This window comes from Parambassis ranga, chromosome 15 (genome assembly GCF_900634625.1).
Source record: "Parambassis ranga chromosome 15, fParRan2.1, whole genome shotgun sequence".
NCBI classification, from domain to species: domain Eukaryota; kingdom Metazoa; phylum Chordata; class Actinopteri; family Ambassidae; genus Parambassis; species Parambassis ranga.
Window position 1 is genome coordinate 8,783,572 of NC_041035.1, and position 12,785 is coordinate 8,796,356.

The 12,785-nt window shown below is 40.3% G+C and overlaps 2 protein-coding genes across 3 annotated transcripts; one reads left to right on the plus strand and one right to left on the minus strand.

Moving 5' to 3' along the window:
* Positions 1-1,113: 1,113 nt before the first annotated feature.
* Positions 1,114-4,551, minus strand: LOC114447343 (uncharacterized). The gene is made up of 7 exons (XM_028423562.1): positions 4,474-4,551; positions 3,998-4,233; positions 3,482-3,676; positions 3,096-3,259; positions 2,877-3,026; positions 2,457-2,629; positions 1,114-2,379 (listed from the first exon to the last, which is right to left on the minus strand). Exons 2-7 carry the CDS (start codon positions 4,181-4,183, stop codon positions 2,030-2,032), a joined length of 1,218 nt encoding a protein of 405 aa, XP_028279363.1. The 5' UTR covers positions 4,184-4,233; positions 4,474-4,551; the 3' UTR covers positions 1,114-2,029.
* A 3,597-nt stretch (positions 4,552-8,148) lies between these two features.
* Positions 8,149-12,761, plus strand: thumpd2 (THUMP domain containing 2). Of its 2 annotated transcripts, XM_028423469.1 has the most exons (11): positions 8,149-8,354; positions 8,967-9,105; positions 9,222-9,821; positions 9,935-10,062; positions 10,223-10,300; positions 10,473-10,525; positions 10,666-10,753; positions 10,909-10,980; positions 11,080-11,194; positions 11,518-11,638; positions 11,796-12,761. In XM_028423469.1, exons 1-11 carry the CDS (start codon positions 8,244-8,246, stop codon positions 12,130-12,132), a joined length of 1,842 nt encoding a protein of 613 aa, XP_028279270.1. In that variant the 5' UTR covers positions 8,149-8,243; the 3' UTR covers positions 12,133-12,761. The 2 variants fall into 2 exon arrangements, with proteins under 2 accessions (XP_028279270.1, XP_028279271.1); XM_028423470.1 differs by lacking the exon at positions 8,967-9,105 and having other exon boundaries at positions 8,245-8,354.
* The last annotated feature ends 24 nt before the right edge of the window (positions 12,762-12,785 follow it).

Below are 12,785 nucleotides of genomic sequence, written 5' to 3' on the forward strand. Positions count from 1 at the left end.
GCTGACGTTAACCAAATGATTTCGTTTCTTATAGTGAATACAAAGCAATTGTGTCCATAAATGATTGGGGTGATACTTTACGTGGTTATAAAGTCATGTTTTATGTCTAGCATGGATTTGTGAATGATAAGTTTTGGATTCCCATTGATGCTGATGCAGAAGTCAAAATGTTCAAGACTTCATACTAAGCAAAGTTAGTTCTTCCCATAGTAACAAAAACAGAAGAATAATGAATAAAACTATGGGTGCATTGACTATGAAATGAAATTTAAGTACATTTAACTATGTGACTGACTGTACCTGAAGTACATACTGCTGTGTGCCTGCAAAGCCAGTCAATCTTTTTTTATTTTATTCAATACTAAAATCGCATAATCTGATAGCCAGTGAAGGGCTAAAAGGAAGAGGGAGGAGGAGAACAAAAGAACGAGAGCAATAACACCGATCAGACAGCATTAGCAGCGCAGAGACCAATAACTGGAACAATGAAGCGTGACTCATTAGCAAGACCTTTCACACACACACAAAAGCCATCAGCCACTTGTACCCCTCATTCACTCACACATCTCCCTTTTTATGCACATATACAGTCGCACATTTTTAATTTACACAGAGAAACACAATCTTTCTCACACTCCTAGATCCTTCACATCTCCACATCTTCTTCCAGTTTTAACATTCATGCCAACACACCCACACACACACACATACAAATCCACAAACTCTTTCTCTTGCTCTCTGTCCTGGCTTGACATTCACACAGTGCTGCAGCTATGCCACATAAGAGCTCCTTCCTGTGCTGCCCACCTGCCTCCTGCATCACTCTCCTTTCAACCTTTCCATGTGAGAAACACTTTAAAGGAAAGTGCAGCATCTCCTGTGAACATCACTGTCCCCTTTACAGGGCATGCACTTCCTTTCACATTAAACAAATTGTCTTGTGCAGGTGGCGAACAATTTGTTGTACCTGTGACCTTTCAGCAGGTGTAAAACTATAAAAGGCATGCACTTATTGTTCATTTTCTCTATTAACCACAATTTAACAGACATAAAAGAGAACATTTTCCAAAATCCAGGTTAGCTGCTCACCAAAAGAGGTAAATGACACATGAATAAATATGATAAATATGTTTAATTAATACAAGGTATAGTATATACTTAAGCAGACATTAAACATGAAAACATCTGTCACACAGTAACCATAGAAATGTGTTTGCTTGCAAAGCTACGACCTCATAGAGCCTCAAATCCTCAAATATGAGGTACAAACAGTAGTTCTGCAGCTCCTGTTACATGTACACACACTTCAGTTCTTTCAGTGATTGTGCAGGAAGTTTGATGTCAATAGTGTTTGTGGTGTTTCTGTTTCATGTAACTGAAAATTGCAAGTCTGTGCTGTCACGGTGGTGATGGCTGCCTTCCAGAGATGGGATTTAAACTCATCCAACACCTGCCCTGTTCACCTGATAAGGCAAACACATTTTCACCAAGACGAAGCGATAGCTCAGTGGTCACTGTTTTTAAGTGATGGAGTTACTGCTGCTATGGACTGCTTTCTGCAGTGCTCTATTGCAAAATAAATGCGGTGAGCTTTTTCTTTGTTCCTTCAAGAACACAGTGTCTGCTGTGTCCAAACTTAGACTTAGACTTTTTTTTTAATCTCTGCTGTAGGCTGCATTAAACACAAGGTTGAACGTGGTGAACATGTTTCTTAATTGGCACCATCACATTCAAAGTTAAGGCACTATATGACCACTATGACGTGTGTGAAATGTCATTTTGCCAGATTTGTCAACATATTTAACCTGCATAGTATATTAAGGGGAAAATCGCAGCTGCATAATTTAGTAGTCAAAGTATTTTTTGGTTTCACTTTCATAATCAATAACCAAACTTCATGTTTGGCCAGTGTTGTTTTTTTTTCTTTGAGGTCTCTGAAAGCTTCAAACAACACAGTTAACCTTCCTGAGTGCAGCTCTTTGTTTTTGTCTTCAGTGACATCTTGACCCAGCTTCAGTGTTTTTTACATTTACGCACTTGTTGGACTATGATTGGTGCTCTCCTCTGGCTGTGTCTCTACAATGCTCAGTTTTAAACTTTCCTCCCTTTCATTGCATGTCTCCGTCTCTTCACTCCTCCTGCCCTTGTCTGCTCTTTGTTCTTCATTTGTTCCTTCTGCCTGTTCGGTAAGATGCACTCCTTCATTTCTCTCCCTGGTCTTTATTGTACATTCAGTTCTTAATGTCTTCAGACGCTCATTAGCTTTAGAGAAGTAGTTCTTCAGCTTTTCCACAGGCCCCTTATTAGAGAACAGGTGGTCCAGATATACCTGAGTGTACTGATCTGATGTGATCAGGTCCAGGTTGAGTCTCCTACTTCCTGAAAAAGTCATTTGAGTACAGTTTTTATTTACAGCAGGACTGGTTTATGTAGTTTTACTGTTCAGCACAGTATACCTGTCTCCGCCTCCATGCTGGATAGGGGGACGGTCACACTCTTCCCCGTCTCCCTGTCAGTCACAGTGAGTCCAGTCATGGCGCCTTCTTCCAGCACTTCTCCAGAGGGGTCAGACGTTGCCAGAAGACTCCCTCGACATTTCACGACACAGATAGTGTTAGACTTATAACGCCTAGAATGTAAAAATGCAGGATGTGACAGGATAGAAGAAAAATTTGGGATGTAAGGACAGAAAATTAAAATTAAATAACTCTCTCATTGGATTAGCACACAAGCAGGCTCGGTGTGGCTGTACATTCTGTCAGTTCTTGTTAATAGGTTTTTTTAAATCAATGTTGTATAGGGGCTCTGGTATATTTCACATGTCTGTATACACCTGGATGTTCATATGTGTGGAACATGTAAGTCTATGGTTTCACCTGTACACAGGTATGATCTGTGCGAGGTCTTCCTGGTACTGGTTCAGTGCTGCCCTTGCTGACAGAGGCTCAGCTTTGCCCTCAAGAGCAGCCAGGTGGATCAACATCTGTGTGTGAAAAGCTGCTCCGCTGGCCCAGTGTCTCAGTGACCTGGAGACGCAAACAGCATTAAAACAAAACCAGGCCTACTGTACTTTTACTTATCTTCTTCTTCTTTACCTGGAATCACAGTCAGCCAGCAGACAGGTCTTTAGCTGGGTGAGGGTGAGGCTAAGTTGAGCCTCAAGTCTGAGGGAGTCCTGGATCAACCTGCTTTTGTCATTTAGGCTTATTCTGCAGCGTTTCAGGTACTCCTCCATCACCTCCTGCAGCTCCCAGACTCTCTGCAGGGGGTGAAAGTTTTAAATGACCCTGTATATTTAGGCCTGAAATTGTCCTAAAGAAGATATATATTTATTCTGGAAGGTAAAAAATGTATTATGTGTGTTTTAGGAGTCTTTTTTATAGAGTAATGAAACAGCTTTGAAAATATCCTGCTAGATTTGACTTGACTTATGTTAACACACACATGTTTACAGTATATGGCTCTTCCTGTCTGCTGTTACCTGGGATGATGATGACCCTGCTGACTTCCCTTTCACACCTGATGGCTGTCTGGATGACGTGTAAACCATATCCATCACCATAGTAACTACTAATCCCACAAGGCCGGCCAGGCGTGGCTCATCAGAGAATGATGACAGGCGGCCGATCAGATCCCTGAGGTAGGTGGGCGCCCTGTTCCCAATGTCGCTCTGCAGCTGAAGGAAGAGAAAAAAACAGTCCATATATATATATATATATATATATATATATATATAACAGACAACAGTGTGCTGGTGTCTCAATATAATAAAATGGTCAGTTCTCTCATTGTAACCTCCTGCTATCTCTGGCAAGACCCAATTTTAATGCTACAATCTTTCTTTACTCTTTTCAAGGCAACAGCACCTTAACCCCTTCATCTCCAGCTGCACTTTTAGATGTGAATAGGTTTAAAGGTCAAGCAGATCATGTGCCCAGTTTAAAGAAATGTTTAGTTCCCAAACATCATGTCACATCATGTTAATGTTTTTATTAACCTGTTGCAGTTGTTCCTGGAGGCCAGCCTGGGAGACAACGTTCTCATTTTGATTAGCCAGGAGGAGAGGGTGGACGACTCTCAGGTCAGGCACAGCACCACCTTCCAGCATGGCGTCATAGAGGAGGGAACCAGCTGCATCCTTCATTTGAGAAACTTCTTCTTCTGATGAGAACAGCTGGCCCATGATGATCTGATATGATTTGTGTGGGGGCAAATCTGCTTAAATTCAAGATTCTAAAGAAGAACACAGAAAATGTAATAATATAAATAAAATTATTTATGTTTGTATAAAATTAAAGAAGTAAGCCTACATTATGGAGGGTTGTTGACTGTTCAGTCTACAAAACCAAGACAAACAATGTAGCTATTGTATGTATTTAAGCATCATAACATTTCAACACTAACATCTCAGCAGCATTTCTGTCACCTTCTCTCTCTCTCTCTCTCTCTCTCTCTCTCTCTCTCTCTCTTTACCTGCAGTGACTTGTTTTGGTCCGCCGGCCTGTTTTCTCTCCTTCGTCTCTCCCCTTGCTGCTGCTGCAGTTAACGACATGAACCAAGACAACACAGCAACCCAATGTAGCTTAGCAGCAAACCTACACCGCCCCCTGCCAGCAGCGACCTGTAAGTGCAACTCAGTAACCCCAGCCTGTGATCTCAGTGTCAGAAGGTTTGTGTTGTCCTGTGGCGCATGGAGGGTTAAGGCCTCTGAGAATAGTTATTTTTTATACAGCGTTATCTGAAAGTGAAAGCATCATAGTGAAATTAAACTAATCCTCCTTGTGCCGGGAGACTTCCTGGAACAAGCCAGAGGTCCTTGGGAATAAAGTAATAGCTACAAACTCTTTATGGCGGTTAAACATTGAAAAAATAGGCCAAGGGCTTTCAGCTTTTTTATTTAGCTAAATGGAACAGTGGCCTTGGTGGTGGTGTGATGTTGACTTTTTTCACTTGATATAATATGGGGCAAGGGGATTTGGGATTTGATGTAGTGTGAGTGATGTTCTTTGTTAAGTGGGACAAGGACTTGTGCACTGTCACGCTTCAGGGCCTCAGAGTTTTGCCAAAATTACAGCTGCACGAACCACACAGAGCTGTGGGCTGAACATCTGGCCAGCATGGACATTCAGGTGGTTCACAGGCTGTGTGTTTAGTTGTGTAATGTCATTTTGCACAAGCAGCATATGTAGTAGCCACAAGCTGTCCGACACGATTAAGCTTTTTCATTAAGTGCCACACAAAAGCAGATGGTAAAAGGACTTAAAGGGCCAAATACACATAAACACAGTGAAAGACAGGTTTGCGAAACTGCTGAGATCACAGATTTTAGGAAAGAGTTAAATGCACAACACTGCACACTTTGGCATGTTCAGTAGCAAAAATATGGAAATTTCACTGCACAATTTAAGTTTCATTAACATCTGAACATTGTATCATTCCATAGATGGGTGTCAGTAAATAAAATTACATTTTATAATGGTCACTTTGGGTGCTTGCTTGTGTTGCAGCACAACAGTGAACCTCTAAATCATGCAGCAGGCACAACACAAAGCACACACAGACCCACACACATCTACTTTTCAGCATCTATTTCCTCTCCTCTTCACACGTATTCCTGTCTTTCCAGTTGGCCTCTCGCTCTTCCCCATTTCTCCTGCTATTGTTGATTTTAATAGCTTTTGTCAGTTTGTTGCTGTGTTTACCCGCTGAACTTGAACTCAGCCACTGCAGTGCATGCATGTGTGTGTGTGTCCTTCTCTCTCCAAGGATGCTTGGCCCTTTTTTTACACACTTCATGCTTCAAAGGCATGCAAGCACACATATAGTGGTGAAAATTTAGTACCCCTCACTTCCTGTGTATTGTGTGTTGGGTGTTTTCTTTTAAAGGTCTCATTTCCATCTAAGGAATGAAGATAAAAGAAAAACACTGGAAAGAGGGCAAGACAGAAAAAAATAAGATATGTAAGAGAAAGTGAAGCAAAACTAAAAGAAAGAGACGAAGTAAAGGTGATGCAGAGTCAGAAGAAAATGACAGATGGACTTCAGGCAGCCACCACACACACATGCATGAATAGTCTGGCCTTTTAAATGACAGCCCTCTTGAAACCTCACTGAATATTAATCAACACATGCTGCATGTGTAATTTTATGAGATAATGCAACTTTGATTTTCAATTAGTAAGCAGGTCCTTCAGGTCGCAGACCTCTGACATTCAGGCGTTGGCTTGACTGATCAGGCTTGGTTCACCCTTTGGTTTGTGAAGATGTAACCCACTTTCCACTGCTTCATCTTCTGATCTTCTCCACTGGACGGTCTGCAACCAAGACTTTCATAAAACAAACACGGTGAGGCTCTGTCTAAAGTAAATTATAGAATTTCTGGCCATAACGCTGCCTTGACTCTTTTTATATTTGTAAAAACAAAACTCGCCGCCATCATTTGACAAATGTTAAGGTTGTGATTGTGTTTGAGATTCTGCTTTTTTACTATTATATATGCAGAAGTTTGCTGCATTGTTTACAATGTTAGCAACTGTTCTCATTTCCTGCAGTGTACACACACACACACACATCCAAGGCTGCACTAATTAGTTTGTGATGATATACTGCAGTATAGAGCTGCTGTTTCCGTTCCCTCAGTTATGCATATCATGCTTATCCCCTCAGTTTCTTCCCCTCATCTTCCTCTCTCTTCTCATTCATCCTCTGCTTTATGTCCCTCTTTCTGCTTTCATCCACCTCTCTCCCTCTCTCAATCTAGTCATTTATGGGGTATGGAGGAGAATAAAAGCGAGTTTAATGCATGACCATACATCATGCCATGAGTGGTTTGCCAGTCTGCATCCATTTTGTGAAGCTGTTGTGTTCACTTAGCAGCAGCGGGACTAATTATTGCAAATGGCAGCTGTTGAAAGATGTATTAATGTGTCCTTTCTACACGGCTACATCCAGCAATATGGGCTGATTAAAGTAGTCACAGGTGAAACTTTTAGGTGTCATATGGTAAAGTGGGGCTGAAATGTGTCTTGTTAAGCCTTATAAAAGCCTCATAAATCCAACTTTACATTTAATTAAATCTGTCACAGACTCAAGCTCCTGTAATCATCATCCATATTGAAACACAATAGTTGCCAGATGCTGGATGACCCATTCATTTTTAGTATTTTTGACAACATAAAACCTTTAAATATCAGAAGAAATAAATAATGTCCTCACTGCCAAAGTGTGGATTTTAATGACTTTAAGTCTGAGTAATGCAGACATATTTCTTATCCATGAGTTGCTCTGACAATAGCACTGTCAGCCAAGAGATTGAGAATTAAACATTTATTCTCCTAACCTTTATATAAATTTGCTCTTGTTCTTGTACAAGAATCAAAATCATGCTTATTAATATATCTGGAATCAGCCCAATCCCCTGAAGCAATAATACATCAATCTCCAGTAGCCTAACAGCAGTACTGGCTGTTATGTAAACATTTGTACTTATCATAATTCTTCACATTGTTATGAGTGCACAGTACACAGTGGCAGGCCACACCAGCCTGTCAACATCTGAGAGCTTTATAGCCTGAGAACATTGTTAATTGAATAAAGGATTAAATGTGTTTAGGGTCATTAAAATGTCAGGGATTGATTAAAAGGGAGAATGTGACAAGGCAGAAGGAGAGGCAGAGATAAGAAAGGGATTTAAAGTAGGTAGGTGTTGAGACATGTTCGGAGGGAGGATCTCTCTGTTTCCAAGGGATGAAGGTTAAAGAGGAGGAAGTAGAGAGAAAACTCTGCAGCAAGTTTTATTTGTTTTCCTCTGAGGTTTGGAGGAACACCTGCTCAGATTGCCTCCAGGTAATCTACTGCAGCAGAGGTGCATGTAGTGTGTCCATCTAAATATGCAATGTGTGAGTGTACGTGAATATGCAGATTGCAGGAACATTGGTTTCCATCCATAAAATAATCACACAGTGTTGTCTGCATAGCCCCTGTGAAGCTGTATCACATATGGGCACAAACATTATTACACACTCTCTGGTACATTATGCAAAATGTCTATTTACCTGATCACTGTTTTTCCACTGTATAACAGTGACCCCTGCTGGCCAAGACCTCCAATGTGTCAGGACGCACTTCCGCTTCCGGTGTAAACAAACACAAAAATATGGCGGCTTTCATTGACAAGCAGTAGAAGATTTAACTTTTTACACGCAAAGATATTTTGTGTACGCTAAAAACTTTATTACAGCATAATGTCTAACCCTACAAGTGAAACGAGCACAGTTCGCTATTACTGCACTGCCGGTAACGGTATGGAGACTTTTTTAATCGAAGAAGTGAAGAGGAAGCTAGCAGCTGAAGACGTGAGTGTTAGCCACATGCATGCCAGTAAGACTGAGAAAAATGTTTATCCCAGCGGCTGTTCTAAACTGCACATGCATTATGTTTCAAAGAATATGAAAGACAGATATTAATGATTTTAAATATGACTTATACCATGTGTTGACTTAAATATGAAAGCTTGACTGTCAGTTTAACCTACTTCTGTACATGATTTGGTATCTCAGCTCATGGCTAGTTGTCATTATGTGGTTATTATCATTATTTTGGATGTTTCTTAAGTTTTAAGACTCGCTTTATTACTTATTTTGCGAAGAACGTCGAGGCAGCTTTATTTGCATGGCACAATTCATACACTGGGTAATTCTGTGAAGTGGTTTAGATTATTAAAAAGACACGGATTTGAAATTAAACACGGGGATTAGAGATAAACATAAAAATTGAAATTCCAACAAAAAAGACAGGTAAAAGTTTGAAACCATTACAATGCAGCTTAGGCATTATGAAGAAGGACATTTTCTAGCTTAGTCTCAAAAATTAACTGTAAACCTGGTACAGGTCAACAAGTTAGATAGTTGTTTAATTATATTTAGGACAAGACAGCCCTTAAATGTGAGACTGTATTTTGTGTCCAGGTGTGTCAGATGCCTGGTAAAGTGTTGTTCAGCACTTCTGCAGGGATCAAGAGTGTCTGTGAGCTAAAGGCAGCAGAGAGAGTCTTCCTGCTGTTGAAACAAGACTCTCCTTTGCGAGTTTCTGTCCACATTAAGACAGGTACCAGTCTGACACAGAAACACATTTACAAAACCACAAGACTTACCATAGTACGAATAAAATAGAATGCTTTGTGTAACATTTTGCACTGACTTTTGTATTGTGTTCCCTTACAGCAAAGGCAGCCTCTATACTGCAGTCCAAATTGTTGGATGACAGGAATCAGTGGACAAGTGCTGTAATGACGTGGAGCCGCCTGCAGGGGGAGCTAGCGAGCACCAGAACTACTGCCAAAACACCAAGCACTGCTCTGGGAGTGATAAGTAAGAGGGCGGAGGGGACAGAGTGTGTAGAACAGACAGAAGCGGGGGAGACGTGCCTTGCAGAGTCTAGAAAGTGTACAGGAGAGCAGAGGCAGCAGGACATTGGCAATGAGAAGCTGAAAAGTGACAAACAAAATGGATCATGGACACTTGGAAAGAAGAGAAAGAGGGATGATGAGGAAGCGGAAGAGAAGAGGAAGAGTGCCGCAGTGGAATCTAATAATGACAAGAATGTGGAAAAAGGGAAGACATCCAAAGAAAGGAAGAGAGAGGAACATAAGGAGGGGGCAATGGATATTGGGTTTATGGGCTGTAGAAAAAATGAAACAGACGTCAATGGCAGAGGATCAGTTAGTGATCATTCAACAACACGACTTGAACACAACATAAAAACCAGCAGCCGGATGCTTGATGACACTGGAAAGAACTTTGCTGTAGAAAATGTGAAATGTGGTAATGGGATGAATCACTTTTTAATACTTGTATAATATTAATTTAAATCGCTAACACATTTTATGTTTTTCTAACGCCTTTATTTTTCTTATCATGTTTGCATTCATATGAAGAGAATACCACTGAAGAAAGAGATACGGACCTACTCGCAACTTGCAAAGAGATGTCCTCCTTTGGCGCAGTGTCTTTTAGGATTAGCTGCAAATGTACTGGATCTTTGTCCCGTTGCCTCAGCACACAGGTACTGAAAAAAGGTTTGGTAAGGGCTATATATTTCATAGAATACTCCCTAACACACAGAAACAGATATCAATGCTTTATATAAAAAAACATATTTACATTAATAGGTGAAATTATGTTCAGGAGGAATAATGTATGTTTGCATATTATGTCTAAAATAGGAGGTAAACAAAGTGATTGGAGTAGGTCTGAGCAAATGGCTGGGCTGGAGGGCAGAGCTTAAGAATCCCCAGCTGGAGGTAAATATCTTAATGGTTGCAATAGTTATTGTGTATTTACACTTGGTGTGTTTAACTGTAAATATTTTGAAAGCAAACACAAACTATTTGGATAATGGGTTTTGGCAGAAAATTTCCAGCTCCCTTTCCCTTCTCTGTCATTTCAAATATAGTTGTTTGTTCTTTCCTGCAGATAAATGTCTATTTGAGTGATGATCACTGCCTTCTAGGGATTCCACTGAGCAGGTTATTATTCACTGTTTTCTAGTATATTTTTTAAATTTGTGCTAATCCCTCAATGCATTTTTACAAGTGCTTTTCTCCTTAATATGTACAGTATTGGTGGGTTGGAGCTCTATTTATTTTTTCATTTTTCTTTTGCTCAGATTACCTCTGGCTAGTCGGAGCTATATTAAAACCACAGGACTGAGGTCTACAATAGCCTGGGCCATGGCTTCACTGGCTCAGATACAGGTGTTAACGCCCAAAGCTGCTGTATTATTTGTTTACAGTTTAACTTCTATATGCAAATGTTGTTGTTGTTCATGAATGTATGAAAATCAGAAGGCATTGTCAGTGTTTATGAGGGTAACCACCTGTATGTGCTACATATAAAATCTCTTTACCAGCCAGGCTTCCGTGTACTCGACCCCATGTGTGGTGTGGGAACCATCTTAATAGAAGCAGCACAGGAACACACGGTCAGAACACACAAGTCAGCTCATTTTATGCATGTGTTGGTCAGTTGTTTGTTTTGCATATGTAATGATGTGTTGGACCACTGTCACTTGGATCTTCAGGCAGCTTGTTTCCTGGGAATGGACAATGATGATGGACAGCTGCAGAGAGCCAGTGAAAATGTGGCATATGCAGATCTGGGAAACAGGATACAGCTGCTGAAAGCATCATCTGTGGGTAAGAAACATGCACAACATTACCTCAGGAATAATATAACCGTTATGCTGCCATTAACTTAGCATGATTGTAAAGGAGATGCACAGTAACATTTGAATAATCCATTTATGATTCAGCAAAATACAGATCTCACACAAAATCTGCCCTGTGATAAATAAAATATAATAAATAATAAATCCCTCTATACTGTACATACGTTCAATATACAAATTGAACTGTTAACTTTCACTGCTTGTTTTGGATGGGAGGTGTAGGAGGTGTGGAGCCTGCTGTCATGTATTAAATTACCCCTTGGCTTGTTTGATTTGTGTGTGTGTGTGCAGTGTTGCCTCTGCCCAGTGCCAGTGTAGATGCTGTGATCTGTGACCTGCCGTTTGGCAGGAAGTTCAGTACTAAAATAAACATGGCTGCCAATCTGCTGCTCATCCTCACTGAGATGGAGAGGTTTGTTCTCCTTTGTTCCCCTTTTTTCACTCGTTTCTTTTCTAATTGTTCAGTGAAACAGAAAATGTGACTTTTTTGTATTTCCATGTACCATCAGTCAGTTGTGGAGCCCTTTGTTTAAATGTACAACTAACTCATCTGATTTTTGTGTGTCTAGAGTTCTCTGTGCCGGTGGTACCCTTGTTCTCCTCCTGAGCCCTCAGTTATCTTGTCTCCTGAAAAAAATTCTGATACAAAAAGACACAGGGCCAACATCCACACAGGAAACAAAGCCTCAAACTGGGATACACAAACACTCATCTCCTTCTGAATCTCAGTCAAATCAGCAGATTTTTCAAATTCACCCAGGAATCAAATCCTCATCGAGCTGGGAAATGGGACCTCAGCACAGTCTGCCGTCACATTTGTTCTCACTGAGGCACCAAACAACTCTCAGAGTCAGCTTAGGAGCCATAGATGGACTTCTCCATAAATATGTCAAACAGACACTTTGATGAGATGTCACACTTTACCTTTTGCAATCCTTCAAACAGGGTGTTCAACTCCTCAAGGACGTGCCACCCCCCAACCCTTTAGTTTAACTTCCTTTGAGGATGTAAATATTTAAAAACAGTCCAACAAAAGAAAATGCTTAATCATGGAATAAATTGTGATAAAGCACATTTTACCCATCTGATGAAACATACAGTATCTGCTATTCAAGTAAATTCGTAACAATAAGGGAAAGTGATTTTTTGACATCAAGGTGACAGAACAGTGGACAATATTGGGTTTTGGTCATGACTACATGCATGGTATTTGTGATTAGCATTGTTGGATGTAATGGTTTTTCACTAATGATACTTTTGTGCTGCCTGCAACACAGACGACATTGGTTGCATTGCCATCTGCCAATGTTTAGCCCTACTTAGCCCAGTTGGAAGGGCCAGAAAAGGCCACATAGAGCTCAGTGTTTTCATTCATTTCCTTTCACTTATAGATATAAACTTCCTGTTTTGAGTGAAAACGAGATCCGAAAACATGGTTTTATTTATATTGTATGAATTCAGTAATTAAAAAACAATATTGTTTTTGTTTTATTGTTAGACTGACTTTTTTAAATAAATAAATACGTTGCTGTTGACTGTGCAAATACATTGACAGTTCA

Bases quoted from the DNA above. Each gene is read 5' to 3' on its own strand.
- LOC114447343 (XM_028423562.1), bottom strand. From the start codon at position 4,183: ATGGGCCAGCTGTTCTCATCAGAAGAAGAAGTTTCTCAAATGAAGGAT. The intron at 3,677-3,997 runs GTTAATAAAAAC...CTCTTCCTTCAG, and splicing joins TCCAGGAACAACTGCAACAG to CTGCAGAGCGACATTGGGAA. The intron at 3,260-3,481 runs GTAACAGCAGAC...CACCCCCTGCAG, and splicing joins CAGGGTCATCATCATCCCAG to AGAGTCTGGGAGCTGCAGGA.
- thumpd2 (XM_028423469.1), top strand. From the start codon at position 8,244: ATGTCTAACCCTACAAGTGAAACGAGCACAGTTCGCTATTACTGCACT. The intron at 8,355-8,966 runs GTGAGTGTTAGC...TTTTGTGTCCAG, and splicing joins GGAAGCTAGCAGCTGAAGAC to GTGTGTCAGATGCCTGGTAA. The intron at 10,063-10,222 runs GTACTGAAAAAA...TGTCTAAAATAG, and splicing joins CCCGTTGCCTCAGCACACAG to GAGGTAAACAAAGTGATTGG.